Consider the following 14,374-nt stretch of genomic DNA (forward strand, 5'->3'; position numbering starts at 1 on the left):
GAAACTCTTCCACTTTTGTAGTGGAAGTAAACAAACAAGTTTGTGTGGTGAGAAAGTAAATAGCAGGGCTTTTAAACCCAGTCGTAATTGGTTGGCTCTGTTTTCTACTTCAGATTTCAAATCCTTCAAAGTCCAGGAAATGTTTTCTCTTCTTTCGCTCTCAAATTTAGCAGTGGCTCGACTCTTTTGCCGATGGGCTGGGGAGAGAAGGAGACAATTAAAAATGAATGAGTTCGTTCTTTCCTTTCACACACGGAAAGGAAAAAAGAGGGGAGCTTGGGTAACCAGACACTGGGAGCTCCTGAGAAAGGGGGAGCTATGTTTTATTAACACGCACACACAGATTCCCATACGCAGCTCCGAGCCCCCAGCAGCCCCAGTAAACAACAGGTCCCTGTCAGGTGTGTGTGATGAGGAAGAACTACTTGTGTGGGGATGTGTGTGAAAGTGAAGGTCCCGTCCTTTGTGGCACTGTCGGTCGGGTCAGCGTTTGAGTCGTTTCCTGCACCGTTTGCAGCCGGTGGTTCTGTACCGCTCTGCCTCGTGGACAGAAGGCGTCCACAGATGCGGACAGATGGCTCGTCAGAAGGTGAGGCTGGATGGCCGGCAAGAGTCAGGTTTGATCGTGTGAGCGTGACTTCACAGGCATGCAGCAGGGAATAAGGGAATATTTTGCAGCTTGTTTTTTTTTTTTTTTTTGGACATCATTACTCGGAGGACTTCGACTGACCCAGCATGGCGTAATTAATCTCTCCCTAACAGATCCTGATCCTGGCAGCTGGGAGACTGCTGCTGCTGATGCACAGCAGTCTTTGTAGTTGCTTGTTTTTCAAGTGCAGCTGGATGTGTAAATTGTTTAGTTTGTAATAGTTGTAAACACATTTTAAGCATGCTTGAAGTGGTTATTAACATTGTAGTTGCTGCTTTTAAGCTATATTTTGGCATCGAAAGAAGCTTTTTGACAAATGTAGTTGTAAAAAGTGCATCCAGCTACATCACATTTTGTTGGAAACTACAAATTTGTACAGTTATAAAAACTGCTTTTGGATGCTCAAGGGGAAGAAAGTTAAGGCTGTACAGATTCTACTCTTAAAACTTAGATTAAGGATTAACAACACTTATCTTTGTGTGCTGAGTATGTTTTTTTTAAGATAGCTCACTTCTGGAAAGCATGACATGAATCACTAAATTTTCCCCTCCTCATTTCTTAAGTTTTGAGCAGATATGTGAACGTATGAGTCAAGGCAAGAGGAATCAGAAATGTTAGCGCCAACATTTGTTAGGTCCTCCTGCTGTTATTTGTGTATTCTAGCTTTATCCTGTGCCTCTTTTAATATGCTAAAGTGAATGATGGGTTTCTTCATCCACCACCATAGCGCCTTTCTCCTTCAGGTGTGGAGACATCCTCGAGCGTGGCATTTGAGATTGATTGCAGGATCAAGGGCAGATGAGATGAGGCACAAAACAGAAATGAGAAAAGTTGGACAAAATGACCAGTCAGAGTGCTTTACTCACTGTTTCTGTGTGTTTGGCACGGATGTGCAAGTGATGACGTGTGGACCGTATGCATGTAAACCACCTCAGGTCTTTGTGGAGCTGAACGAGCTGACAATGGACAAGAACCAGGAGCTGCAGTGGAAGGAGACGGCCCGTTGGATCAAGTTTGAGGAAGATGTTGAAGAGGAGACGGACCGCTGGGGGAAGCCTCACGTCGCTTCGCTGTCTTTCCGCAGTTTGCTGGAACTCAGAAGGACCATCTCCCACGGTAAAGAGAGAGACTGAGTGTGTTTGTGTAAGCTGTATGCCTGAAAGTCTCTCGTCTGGTTCATAGACGACTGAGCTCAGCTTGCTTGTGTATTTGCAGGTGCGGTGCTGCTGGACCTGGACCAGAAGACCCTGCCTGGCATCGCCCACCAGGTGGTGGAACAGATGATTATTTCTGACCAGATCAAAGCTGAGGACCGGGCCAACGTCCTCAGAGCCCTGCTGCTCAAACACAGGTGATTGGCAGCGCCTCAGTGCTACAAATAAGCTAGCAGAGATTTCATCTTACAGAGGCATTCAGTGCCATTTGAGGTGAACCTGTTCTTGTTAATGATCTGAAAAAATGTGGCACATGCTGTGCACTGCAATGGCGATGATGTCTCAAGGTAGTTAAATGATAAATTGCAAGGTGTGGAAAATGGAGACCGGATATATGTATGTGCACAAACAAATGGAAGCTGGTTAAACTGTGTTTTCTTTTCCTCACCGCTACACACTTCCTGCTATTAGATGGCTTCATGCTTGGTCACTACCTCTCCTCCTCCTGTTCAACCTCTCTCTCCCCACCTCTGCCTCCCCTAGTCACCCGAGCGATGAGAAGGAGCACAGTAGCCATTTCCCCAGGAACATCTCCGCAGCCAGCCTCGGCAGTCTGATAGCGCATCACCACAGTGTCAACCACACCAACCAGACAGAGCCGTCAGTGACCGACCCCCTCATGGGCACAGTTCGCGTTACGGGGGACACAGACACGCACATCGACATGGAGAAGAATGAAGTGCAGGTAAGTCCGAGTCTGCAGAGTTTGCAGAATATCACAGGGATCTTTACCGTCCTTATTTACACTTCCTGTGTTGTTTCCAGCAGAGAGAGCCAAGCATTGGACCTGGTATGCATCGGTCCAAGTCCAAACATGAACTGAAGCTGCTGGAGAAGATTCCTGAAAATGCCGAGGCTACAGTGGTCCTCGTGGGTAAGTTACTCATCTGTCCATGAACTTCTCTTACAGCATCAGCAGTTGTGGCACACAGGTACATCTTAGGCCCCTGAAGGTTCTCATCTATATCAGATAATATGGCATCACATTGCCTAGCAACCATCAATCAACAGGCTAAGATTACCCATTTATAGGTTTTTATGCACCTACAACACTTTTATAAAAGCATGGTATAAATTTAATGTCATGATTGTAACATCTAATTTATACCCAGAAAAACTTGAATTATATATGAAATCATCATGTCCCCCAGCAACCACCTAGCAACAGACTAAAATCACAGGCCAGGTAATGCTGTACCACTAGTTGTTTTTTTTTGTTTTTTTATAACTACAGTTAGTCTAAAAACCGGTTACTACTTACAAAACTTTGCCTTTGGTTGCATGTAGCGCTTTCTGCACACTGACCATTATGTCCTGTGGTTTCCCAGGCAGCGTGGACTTCCTGGAGCAGCCCACCATGGCGTTTGTGCGGCTGCAGGAAGCGGTGGAGCTGGAGTCCGTCCTGGAAGTGCCAGTGCCGGTCAGATTTCTCTTTGTTTTGCTGGGACCCGCCACTACAAGCATGGACTACCACCAGATAGGACGCTCCATCTCCACCCTCATGTCTGATAAGGTGAGTGGTGGTGCTGATTTAGACAAGGGGTGTCAAAAATAAGCCCCTGCAGCCAGGATTGGCCCAGCAAAGGCTCTAATCCGGACCACTGGTCAACTTTGAAAAATGTGAAGGAGGACATAGAAGAATTTTACATTTATATGAAATAAAACAACACCTGTAGGTTTCTGTTGGCACCAATGATGTTGGGTAAATTGGTTTATTTCTGCCATCATCTTTCAGCAATTCCACGAGGCGGCCTACCTGGCAGATGACAGGCAGGACCTGCTGAATGCCATCAACAGCTTCTTGGACTGTAGCATCGTGCTGCCACCTTCAGAGGTGGGAGGTGATGAACTGCTGCGGTCTGTCGCCCGCTTTCAGAGGGAGATGCTGCGGAAGAGGGAGGAACTCGAGGTCAAACTAATGGCCAAAGAGCCTAAAAGCCTTGAAGAAAAAGGTAAGTGTTTCCGTTTCAATTAGGAATTTCACTCGATTTGATTTTAGGTGCCTTCTCATGGGTTTTAACGTAAAGCTCTGTTGTCACTCAGAGGCACTCCTCAAACCTTCGAAAAAGTCAGATGACCCCTTAGAGCGTACTGGGCGGCCTTTTGGTGGGCTGATACGAGACGTGCAGCGGCGTTACCCAAAGTATGTCAGCGACTTCAAGGATGCCCTGAACAGCCAGTGCATGGCCGCAGTTATCTTCATCTACTTCGCTGCCCTCTCTCCGGCCATAACATTTGGAGGTCTGCTGGGTGAGTCTGTGTGAGGGAATTGAGAGCGTATTCACGCCTCATATCGCAAATCCTCTCCGTGTTTTGGTAATAGTGGCCTCTTGATTAACCTTTTAACCCCGGGTCTGCCTCCAGGTGAGAAGACAAACGGCCTGATCGGTGTCTCTGAGCTGATTGTGTCAACATCAGTGCAGGGGGTGGTCTTCTGTCTGCTCGGGGCTCAGCCATTGCTGGTTGTGGGCTTCTCTGGACCTCTGCTGGTCTTTGAAGAAGCCTTTTACAGTGTAAGTTGCATAAAAACATATGAAGTTAATTTCAAAAATGTTAAAAATGCTGGTGACTTACTAAATAGGCAAACAAATGTGCTTAATGTCTCTGTGCTCACAGTTCTGCACATCAAACAACATAGAGTACCTGACGGGCCGCGTCTGGATCGGCTTTTGGCTCATCATCATCGTGGTCACCATGGTGGCCTTCGAAGGCAGCTTCCTGGTGCGCTTCGTCTCCCGCTTCACCCAGGAAATCTTCTCCTTCCTCATCTCCCTCATCTTCATCTGCGAGACCTTCATCAAGCTTGTCAGGGTACACATGAGACGTGAAAAGCTCCTGATTAGAAAAAGTTTTTGTTGGCACGCTGTGTGTTTGCGCCGCTGACGCTAAGCAGAGCAGACTAATCTCTGGACAGGGTTCAGAAGTCGGGGTCGAAATGAGCGTGTTTTTCTAACAAGCACACCTGAAATCTTTTCTGATTGATGGAGCCTGAATCCTAAATGGATTTAGAGTTTTAATTATGGTCCAGACTTATGATTTTTGGAAGATCTGCTATTTTTAGAGTTTTATGGCACGGACTTAAAAGGCATTTTGCTACGAGCTAATCTCATTTCAAAGAAAGAGTGGTTGCGATACCTGTTAATCTGTCTAAGAAAAGTAATCACAGCGTGTTTGCGTGAGCACCTTTTTATAATATGAAACTCTGTGTGCAGATTTTCAAGGAGCACCCGCTGAAAAGCTGTTCCCTCAACGGCACCGATGCAGACGACTTGGCGGAAAACATCACCCTAATGATGAAAAACAGCAGCCAGCCGTCGACTGTGAAGGTCAGCGGGGAACCGAACACGGCGCTGCTCTCTTTGGTTCTCATGGCGGGGACGTTTTTTATCGCTTTCTACCTGCGCAAATTCAAGAACAGCGCTTTCTTCCCTGGAAGGGTGAGGAGCTGAAATCTGTAATTAAGATCTGCAGCAAATATTTGATCTTGTTTGATGTGACACATTTTGCAGTCTTCTTTAAACCGCGCCGTCTGTGGTGTTTAGATACGCAGGATTATTGGAGACTTTGGGGTACCGATCGCCATTCTCATCATGGTTCTGGTGGATTACTCCATAGAAGACACATTCACACAGGTGAGACTCAGTGGACTGTGCAGTGTGTTTATCATGCAAAATATTGGAAAAATAAGGAACCTCCTTATCTCAGAGGTTGATGGGAGTCTGTCTCGTGTCTTCCTTACAGAAACTGAGTGTCCCCAGTGGATTTTCAGTGACGAATTCCGACAAGCGCGGCTGGTTCATCAGTCCGCTTGGATCAAATGGGGAATTCCCTATCTGGATGATGTTTGCCTGCTGCTTGCCCGCTCTGCTGGTTTTCATCCTTATCTTCATGGAGACTCAGATCACCACGTGAGTTTTGCTGGAGCCGCATCACACAGGCAGATGTTTGAAGAGTTGCTGGTGTACATTTATACGCTGCTCAAAAACTCCTTAAGGAACACTTTTTATTTTTTCCCCTGTGGACACTATCAAGTCAAAGTCCTGGGATATTGATCTGGTCAGTGTAGTAGCAGAGGAGGTTGTTAATCGGTTTCAGCTGCTTGGATGTTAATGAAATTAACAACACGCACATTAGAGGTGCAACAACAGAGAGAGGGACAGACCCCAAACCAGGAATGGTTTTACAGGTGGAGGGCACTGACAGTTTTTCAATAGTTTTGTATGAACGTCATTCAGTAATCAAATAAATAAAATCTGTTACGTTTTTAAAAGTACAAAACTATCAGATTCATATCCAAATGTGGGGTCAGACAAGTTTAGTAGAGAACTATTTGTAACTTTTTACTAAGAAAGAAATAAATGCACCTGGTCATTATTTATTTCCTAACTGATATTTCTAAACAGCCAGATCATTTTTTAATTAAACACAGTTGTACAGAGTAGACTGCACATTTAATAACCTCCTTCCAAAAACAGACAAACACCCTGTTACTGAAAGAGGGCAGATAATGTAACAGATGAAACACGGGGAAAATGTCACTCAGCTTTTTTTATGCAGGATATTAAAGTATAAAGATATTTATTTCAGTTTAACACTTTCTACAATGGCCTGCTGGGGGCAGTATTCCTTTATTTTTTTCCATTATTTTCTACATTTTTACCATAACTGAAATGGTAAACTACAGCAACAAAACATCAGCCGAGTTCTTTAGTGACCAACATTTTATTGAATCAGGAGATTCTCTGGAAGTTTTGTGTATTTTAGTCGTGATGCACAGTACCGTGCACAAGTTTAAACGTTTAACCACTGTTCATTTATTTGTTTTTCTTCCAAGGAGCCAGAATTTCTTATCATTTTTTCATCTTGACCAAAATTTCTGGACGAGTTTTGTTGGACATTGGCTGCTTTTACCACTCATGTCCAGTCCACTCCATGTACCTGACCATTTTCAGAGGAATATTTTGTTTGTTTATTTAAATTGCTCAGCACTGCCCTCATGAGACATTCAAGCATAAAATAAACTCCTTACTCAAGGGATGAACTTCTGTTGTGTCTACACATAACCAACAATTTAGCAAAGAGCCAGTGTGAAATGATATCTTTAGGGATTTTGTTACTAGCAGCCTGTCACAAAAACACACAATTAGTTCTGATTCCTTTAGTTGAATCTATGAAACTAGCAGGGTTGTCTGCAAAAAACTATTAGTCAAATTGACATGGTGTGCAGTGTGTCCTTAAAAAAGTTGAGGACAAAAGGAGTAGGTTTACCCAGAGTGAAGAATAAAGGTGGTCATACCAAAGATTGAATTTTCCAGCTATTTCCCAGTTTCAACCCATCAGATGTTTAAGCTGTTTTCTAAATGATGTGTTTAGTGTTTTAGCTTCTGTAACGCATCAAAATGCAGATAAACAAGCACACACACACAAAAAAAAAATGCCGTACCTCATCATATGTGATTAATCTGAAATGTGTTTCTTACGTTTGGCTCTGTCCCGGCTTCCTGCAGGCTGATAGTTAGTAAAAAGGAGCGCATGCTTGTCAAAGGTTCTGGTTTCCATCTGGACCTGCTTCTGATCGTGGTGCTGGGCGGCACCTCAGCTCTGTTCGGCCTGCCGTGGATGGCCGCTGCGACCGTTCGCTCGGTGACCCACGTCAACGCCCTCACCGTCATGAGTAAGGCCGTCGCTCCCGGAGACAAACCTCGCATCCAGGAGGTGAAGGAGCAGCGGGTCACTGGGCTTCTGGTTGCAATCTTAGTTGGTGAGTTCCAGACTTATCATCTTTTCTTTCCTCCCGTGGCTGTGTCCTGTGTGAACTTTACCCTTTAACGCTCTCCTCCGTTAGGCCTGTCGATCGTGATCAGCGACCTGCTGTGTCAGATCCCCCTCGCCGTGCTCTTCGGGATCTTCCTCTACATGGGAGTGATGTCGCTCAACGGTATCCAGCTAACGGAGCGGATGATGCTTTTGCTCATGCCACCAAAGTATCACCCTGACCACACCTATGTACGCAAGGTGAGAGGAACATGAAAACACACATTTACAGCCAAAGTAAAGGACGTGAGGATGGAGATGCTCTGCTGCAGCAGAAACAAACAGAAAAAGAAGTTTCAGGATTTTTGCGGTCTGTCACAAAAAAGATGTTTTGCACACTTAAAAACGCCGGAGTTCCCTCAGAGTGGTTTCCAGCTAGGGGAGACTTTATCTATGTTAATCCACACAACCTCTAAACGTTTATTTAAACCCCTAAAATAGTTTGCAAAGGTTATACGTATCTACATTTGGGAATTTTTTGAGCGCTCCCTGCAGAAACTGTTGTCCTTGTCAGATATGTGAGCGACCTCTCTATCCTTCAGGTCCGCACGCTGCGCATGCATCTCTTCACCTGCATCCAGCTGGTGTGTTTGGCGGTGCTGTGGGCCATTATGTCGACGGCGGCGTCTCTGGCTTTCCCCTTTGTCCTCATCCTCACCGTCCCCGTCAAGATGTTTGTGCTGCGACGGGTCTTCACTGTCAAAGAGATGGCATGCGTAAGTTAACCACAGGGGGGCGCAGTGCCCTGCTTTACGCTGACACACACTGTAGAGGTAAAAAAGGAAACGTAATTTAAATGTTATGATTAGAACTGATTGATAATATCGATAACATTTATGGCTCTGATGTTGATCCACAGAGATGGGTAGCACAAAACATCAGATCAAAATTTCACTAATTTTTAAAAAATAAAACAAATTTGCGATAAAATAGTCGTTTAAATGAGTCACAGCTGTTTCGGAGTTAGTTCAGGTTACTGAATGTGACTTCTTGTCTTTCTTTTAGCTGGATGCTGACGACGCAGAGCCAAAGTTTGACGAGCGCGAGTGTCACGACGAGTACTCGGAGATGCAAATGCCGGTGTGATCCACAGCGAGCCCTCGCATCGTCAAATCGCACCGAAAATCTGTCAGTTATCACCAGTTAGAGTTCTGGGACGGCGTCCTTCAAGCGATGTCCCTCTTCATCATCATCATCATCAAGACATTGAAATGCAGTATGTCAAAGGTTGCTTTGGCTTTTAACTTTTCACTATTTAAGAAGCTTTTCTGCTGCTTTAATAACAGTTTGTGTCTCAAATAATGGAAAAGCAGCTGGAAACTCTTCGCTTAGTTTATTTGTTTTTATTTTAAACATTTCAGGGGACAGGAGATACCGAATCAAATGACTTTATCTCGAGCTCGAGTTAAACATGTTAACAGTAGATAGACGTGTACGATTGATTTTTAGCCCTGAAAGTTGCTCTGATTCACATTGAATATGTGGAAGATATACGGGATACATTCCTTTATGCTTTATGAGTTATTGCTATTCACACTCTTTTCTTCACATTTTAAGATCACCAAGCGCCTTACGAAGGAAATATAAAGGTATTAAGATTTTTTTTCTTTATTTTGTCTTATTTTAGACAGCTGATCACTTTACACGAAAGCTTGTAGCACTTTTAACATAACAAAATCTGAACAATGACTGTATTTTATGTAATCAGTGTTGCTTTAGTTTGCTTCTTAAATGATCTGTGAGTGATTTTTAGCCTACTTTAACTATTTGTTGTTTTTGTGCAGAAAATGCAGCATTTTAAATGTTTATATTTCACCTGTGGTGAGTGAAGATCACCAGCAGGGGGAGATCTTGTGGGACTGTTATGACGTTCCATAAGAAAAAAGAAAACTGTACAAAAAAAATGCTATTTCTCTCTAAACTAATGACATCGTATCACATTTCTCATCGTGCAAACACTTTTTTTAAAACGGAAAATGACACTGTGGCTTATTAAGTGTACTTTAAAATGTCTCCACACACATATATATACACACACCCGTACACGTGTAGGGCACTAATGTAGTTTGTTCTGAGGTCTCATTTCTCCTGTGGTCGGTTAACGGTGGTTTCTTTGTGCCAAATGTCTCGTGTAAATAGTTTTGTGGTCAGAAAAATAAGCTGCACTTCAGTCACGTTAGATCTCCTCTAACTTGAAGGATTTCCAGCCTAATTTTAAATATTTTCACAGCAGGACATTCCTCGTTTTTAATATGTCACTCGCGATTGTGTCAGCCTGGTCGACAAAATTTCCAAACAACCTGTTTAGACAATCTCATGGATTGGTTAAAGCTTTGACTGTGTCAAATAGTTTAAATATTCAGCCCCTGTTACTCTCACCTACATGTTTCAAGCACTACGTTTCCCTCCAGGCGGGCCAGTTTCACTGTTGCTGTGATCTTGTTGCCTTTTTCATGTCACAGTCGCACAAAATCTGAAGTGCCTGTGGGACCATGAAGTGATCTGTGTCTCCTGTGTTTTAAGGATGGCACACGTTACAGTAGTTTGCACATTTGAGACATGCATAAATCAAAAATCTGTTATTTATCTGTTTATAATCTGTGGAGTAATTGCTGCTTTAGAAGCCTTAATCGGGTTACGTCACACAATATTTTTTTCTTCTGTACACACACGTTCAGCTGCAGCACGCCCACGGCAGTGAAGGCGATATTTATGAGAGGTTGGATTTGAGTGTCAGTTTTGTGTCTGCTTCTTGTGCCTGTGATTGAAGTGAAGGCAGTCTGTGTATGTCAAAGTATGCTGATGATTAAAAGTATGTGGATTCATTTCAAAGCAATAAAGTCTTCAGGCTATTGCTGATGTTCCCGTGTACAATAATGGTTCAAATATTGATGATGAATAAAAGTTCTTTTCTATCGTTTGAGTCTGTTTGGCTGTCTTTATGTAAAACACCTTGGAGGAAGGAGAAAAGGTAGATGCACAGAAGACATATTTAGTCCCAACTGCACATACAAGGAACTGGGCTCTATGATTGTCAACTATCACGTCTTGGTGCTGCTCTCCTTTCCACTGCTTTTCCACTGAAAGGTAGAGGAAGTCCCAGAGCAGCCATACCACCAAACAGAAATTATGCAGGTGGCAGCAATCTTCTCTTAATGATCTGGTATTTGACTAAAAAAGTTGTAAAATTAACATCCAAGAGTTTTTAAAATAGCAAAAAAGAGTTTGGCAGCACAAATATGATGGTTTCAATGAATGTGCAAACAAACATCAAGACTGAGTCTGCAAGAACACAATCTGACTCACATATTGGTCTATGATATGCTGTGAAGCATGAAGAAAGCATGAGTGTGTTCATGCATTCAATTTACTATTACATGGACGGTATATTCAAGAGTGTGGACAGGTGCACGGGTCTCACTCCTAATGCTGGCCACATATTAAAAGTGAGGGACCAGCAATGTGTGTGAGCAGAGGGCTCAGAGGACCAAGAAACTTTCTGATTCTCAGCAATAAAATCTGTAAAACCTGGAACCTGAAGGGAAGCCAGTGAGCAAAAAGTGTGAAGTGATATGAAAGTATTCCTGAAGCTTTAGTTTCAGTTTTAGTTAAAGGTCACAGGTGCAGGTTTTTTATGTGCTGGTAGTGCAGCGTTAGCAAAACTGAAGAGGTTTGTTCGTGTCTGTAAAAAAAAAAAAAAAAAAAAAAAAAAAAAAAGGCAATAATGGAAGACTACCTGAAAATAGAGAAAATCGGAGAAGGTACATATGGGGTTGTGTATAAAGGTAAGCAAAAGGCAACGGGGCAAATTGTGGCTATGAAGAAGATCCGACTGTAGAGTGAGGAGGAGGGCGTTCCCAGCACAGCTGTCAGAGAGGTTTCTCTGCTCCAGGAGCTGAAACATCCCAATGTTGTACGACTCCTAGACGTCCTAATCCAAGAATCTCGTCTCTACTTCATCTTCGAGTTCCTGTCCATAGACCTGAAGAAATACTTGGACTCCATCTGGCCAGTACATGGACTCTATGTTGGTCAAGAGCTACCTTTACCAGATTTTGGAGGGCATCTACTTCTGTCACTGTCGCCGAGTGCTCCATCGTGACCTGAAACCACAGAATTTGCTTATTGACAACCTGTGTCAACATACCCGAATAACATGATTAGTTCATAACCAGGCCCCCTGGAGAGGTTTAAGACGTTTTGAGGAGGTAATTTAGTCAGCTGTGTTGGATTGAGGACAAATCTAAAACCTGTAGGACACTGGCCCTCGAGGCCAGGAGTTGCCCACCTGTGGTCTAGGTGTTTTCCAGCTCAGGGCTTGTTGAGCGGACAGTATGACGCTTAAGAAAACAGTACAGCCTTTTAGCACATCTGATTCATGGCAGCTGACTTCATTTGCTGTGCAAAAACGTTTCTACCCTCATAGAGCACTTGACAGGTGGCTAGGGGGTTGAGCAGATCATCTGCTAGCTGGAAGTTGGAAGTTTGGTCCCAGTCTGCATAATTCTTAGTGGGCAAGATGCTAAACCCCACTTTGCTTTCCAATGTGTTCAGCGTGAATGTGTGTGAATGTTAAACAGAATGCATTGTAGAAATATGTGATGTATGAATGAGACATGACATATAAAACACTTTGAGTGCTCAAGTATAGTAGAAAAGCCCTGTTTGCCATAGTAACTTGGGACAGGCTGAGTTGTATTTGTAACTGAACTGATTGGAGCCTGAAAGGGGGTGTACATGTAGGAACAGGTGTTTGTGATATTTAGAAACTTGAAGCAAGACAGGAGTTAAATATTTAAGGGGAGAAACGAAAAGCAGTGTTAGTGAGTGACAGATGAAGGAGTCGGATACATTACAACAGGGGCATCAAGCTCTTTGTACTGTAGTTCATAGGGCAGATACAGCTCCACTTAGAGCGACCAGGTCCCAACAAAATAGATGTGCTTAGTTTTTTGTGTGGGACACATCACCAATTTGAATTTAAGTTATTGCTTAACCGTCAGAGGCCTCTACAGACACACTGTAGTTTGGACAGGACACAGAGGATATGTGAGTACATACTGCTGATTCATTTTCTCAGTGATAGTTTCATCATATTCAAAAAATCTGCTAAGCTTGTATGTTTTTGGTGAGCTGTATGACTCCAGAGATGTGGGACGGAGGAGGAAGAATAAAGATGCGATGCAGTCCCACTTAAAGAGGAACGTCGCCCTACCACAAGACTTACAGATGATTAATGTAAAATGCCCAAAATCAGACCTGTGATGTGTTTTTAAATCCTTTATATTACATATTTATGAATGTTACACTGCTTCACATTTACATGGATGGACATTTACTCAGCTGTTCCATCCATCTGTCAGTCTTTTCTCTTCCACTTATCCAATTCAGGGTCGTGTGTGTGTCTATTAATGGATAGTTTGCTTTAATAAAAATCTCTAGCTTAGATGATGATAAACTGAATTTGTATCATGTGTTTATAAAGAAACAATGGAAAGTTTGGAATCTTTTGTAAGACACATTTTCAAATTATAGCCAGTAACAAAAAATAAACATGTATAATAAAAAGTAATATAGTCTCCTTTTTCATAAGCCCACCAGAGGTTGCCACACACTGGTTCAGCTTTTACTCGTGACGGTCTGTAAACATGGACGACAGTGGCTGCATATGGAGGTTTATTTCCTTTATTTACACTGATGTTAAGGGCTTTGTGTTTATAATATGATCCAGAATATTCGAGCACGTTTAGTGGAAAGAGACAAATTATACTTGCACATAATTTTTCATTTTGGATACAGAAATAACAAAGCATGGAAAACCTGGATCTTTTCTTCCTGAGTCATTTTAATTGGTTACTGTCCAAAATAATAAATCACTGGGTTAAAGTGAGTAAACCTGCGTCTGATTCTGTTTGTTTCATGTGTTTCCAGGGATGTCCCACTGCCATTCAAACACATTTGGACTCTGACGTGTTCCTGTGTTTTAAAGGGACTTTTTATAATTACACAGAGAATTAAACTAAAACTTTAACCACCAGGGGGCAACATTTTATCAGTTGAGTGATCCCCGTTTAACGTCATCTTTTCTTTTTAGCCTAAAAATGTGTTGAAAGCTTACACAGGCCCACTGCATCATCTGGTGGTACAAATGGAAATTGCATGAAATCGCAGCCCAGGCCTCGTTTAACTTTAATTAGGTTCTTTACAATATAATGCACAAATCTGACTTTAAGCTCTCAAAACTATGGTGAACCTATTAACTAGTAAAATTCCTTTATATGGTCACTGAGTCATACAAAACAGCTGCGGCTGCCATGAGACAAATATCTGTTTTTGAATTTGCATCAATTCACATCTTTGCATATGGAGGTTTTGCAGGCATGTGACCCCTAACCATGTGACATTAACCTATTTGCCATTTTGGATGTGTTACAATCATGGTGACAATGTCAGGCCTAAGTCACATAGGCCTAACGACCAGTCTGCACTATGGTCTAAATGTCTAACCCCTGATTGGTCGGTAAAAATTTCCTTGCAGTTTCCTGCGATCGCCCATTGTTTCAATGGAAGATGATGACTTGTCTATGCTGAAGAAATGCTGAAGAATAATTATTATGCACATAGGTGTTTTAACATGAAAACACAGTGGATAGTTACAACAACATATGGTTAGAAAGGCTGGGACTGAATACCTGTC

General features: G+C 42.8%; 1 protein-coding gene across 9 annotated transcripts in view; it reads left to right on the forward strand.

The window, feature by feature from the left end:
• Positions 1-10,597, forward strand: part of slc4a2b (solute carrier family 4 member 2b) — a 50,836-nt gene extending 40,239 nt beyond the window's left edge. For 8 of the 9 annotated variants that reach the window (XM_026179911.2, XM_026179912.2, XM_026179914.2 and 5 more), the window contains 16 exons: positions 1,585-1,765; positions 1,865-2,000; positions 2,347-2,548; positions 2,629-2,737; positions 3,192-3,376; positions 3,599-3,815; positions 3,907-4,113; positions 4,228-4,376; positions 4,480-4,674; positions 5,076-5,300; positions 5,406-5,495; positions 5,605-5,771; positions 7,371-7,624; positions 7,709-7,878; positions 8,220-8,393; positions 8,683-10,597. In XM_026179911.2, coding sequence (XP_026035696.2) covers positions 1,585-1,765; positions 1,865-2,000; positions 2,347-2,548; positions 2,629-2,737; positions 3,192-3,376; positions 3,599-3,815; positions 3,907-4,113; positions 4,228-4,376; positions 4,480-4,674; positions 5,076-5,300; positions 5,406-5,495; positions 5,605-5,771; positions 7,371-7,624; positions 7,709-7,878; positions 8,220-8,393; positions 8,683-8,763 — 2,742 coding nt within the window. In that variant the 3' untranslated portion in view covers positions 8,764-10,597. The remainder of the gene's footprint in view (positions 1-1,584; positions 1,766-1,864; positions 2,001-2,346; positions 2,549-2,628; positions 2,738-3,191; positions 3,377-3,598; positions 3,816-3,906; positions 4,114-4,227; positions 4,377-4,479; positions 4,675-5,075; positions 5,301-5,405; positions 5,496-5,604; positions 5,772-7,370; positions 7,625-7,708; positions 7,879-8,219; positions 8,394-8,682) is intronic. The other variant, XM_080306530.1, reaches the window with a different exon arrangement.
• The last annotated feature ends 3,777 nt before the right edge of the window (positions 10,598-14,374 follow it).

Source organism: Astatotilapia calliptera, chromosome 9, assembly GCF_964374335.1.
Source record: "Astatotilapia calliptera chromosome 9, fAstCal68.1, whole genome shotgun sequence".
NCBI lineage: Eukaryota > Metazoa > Chordata > Actinopteri > Cichliformes > Cichlidae > Astatotilapia > Astatotilapia calliptera.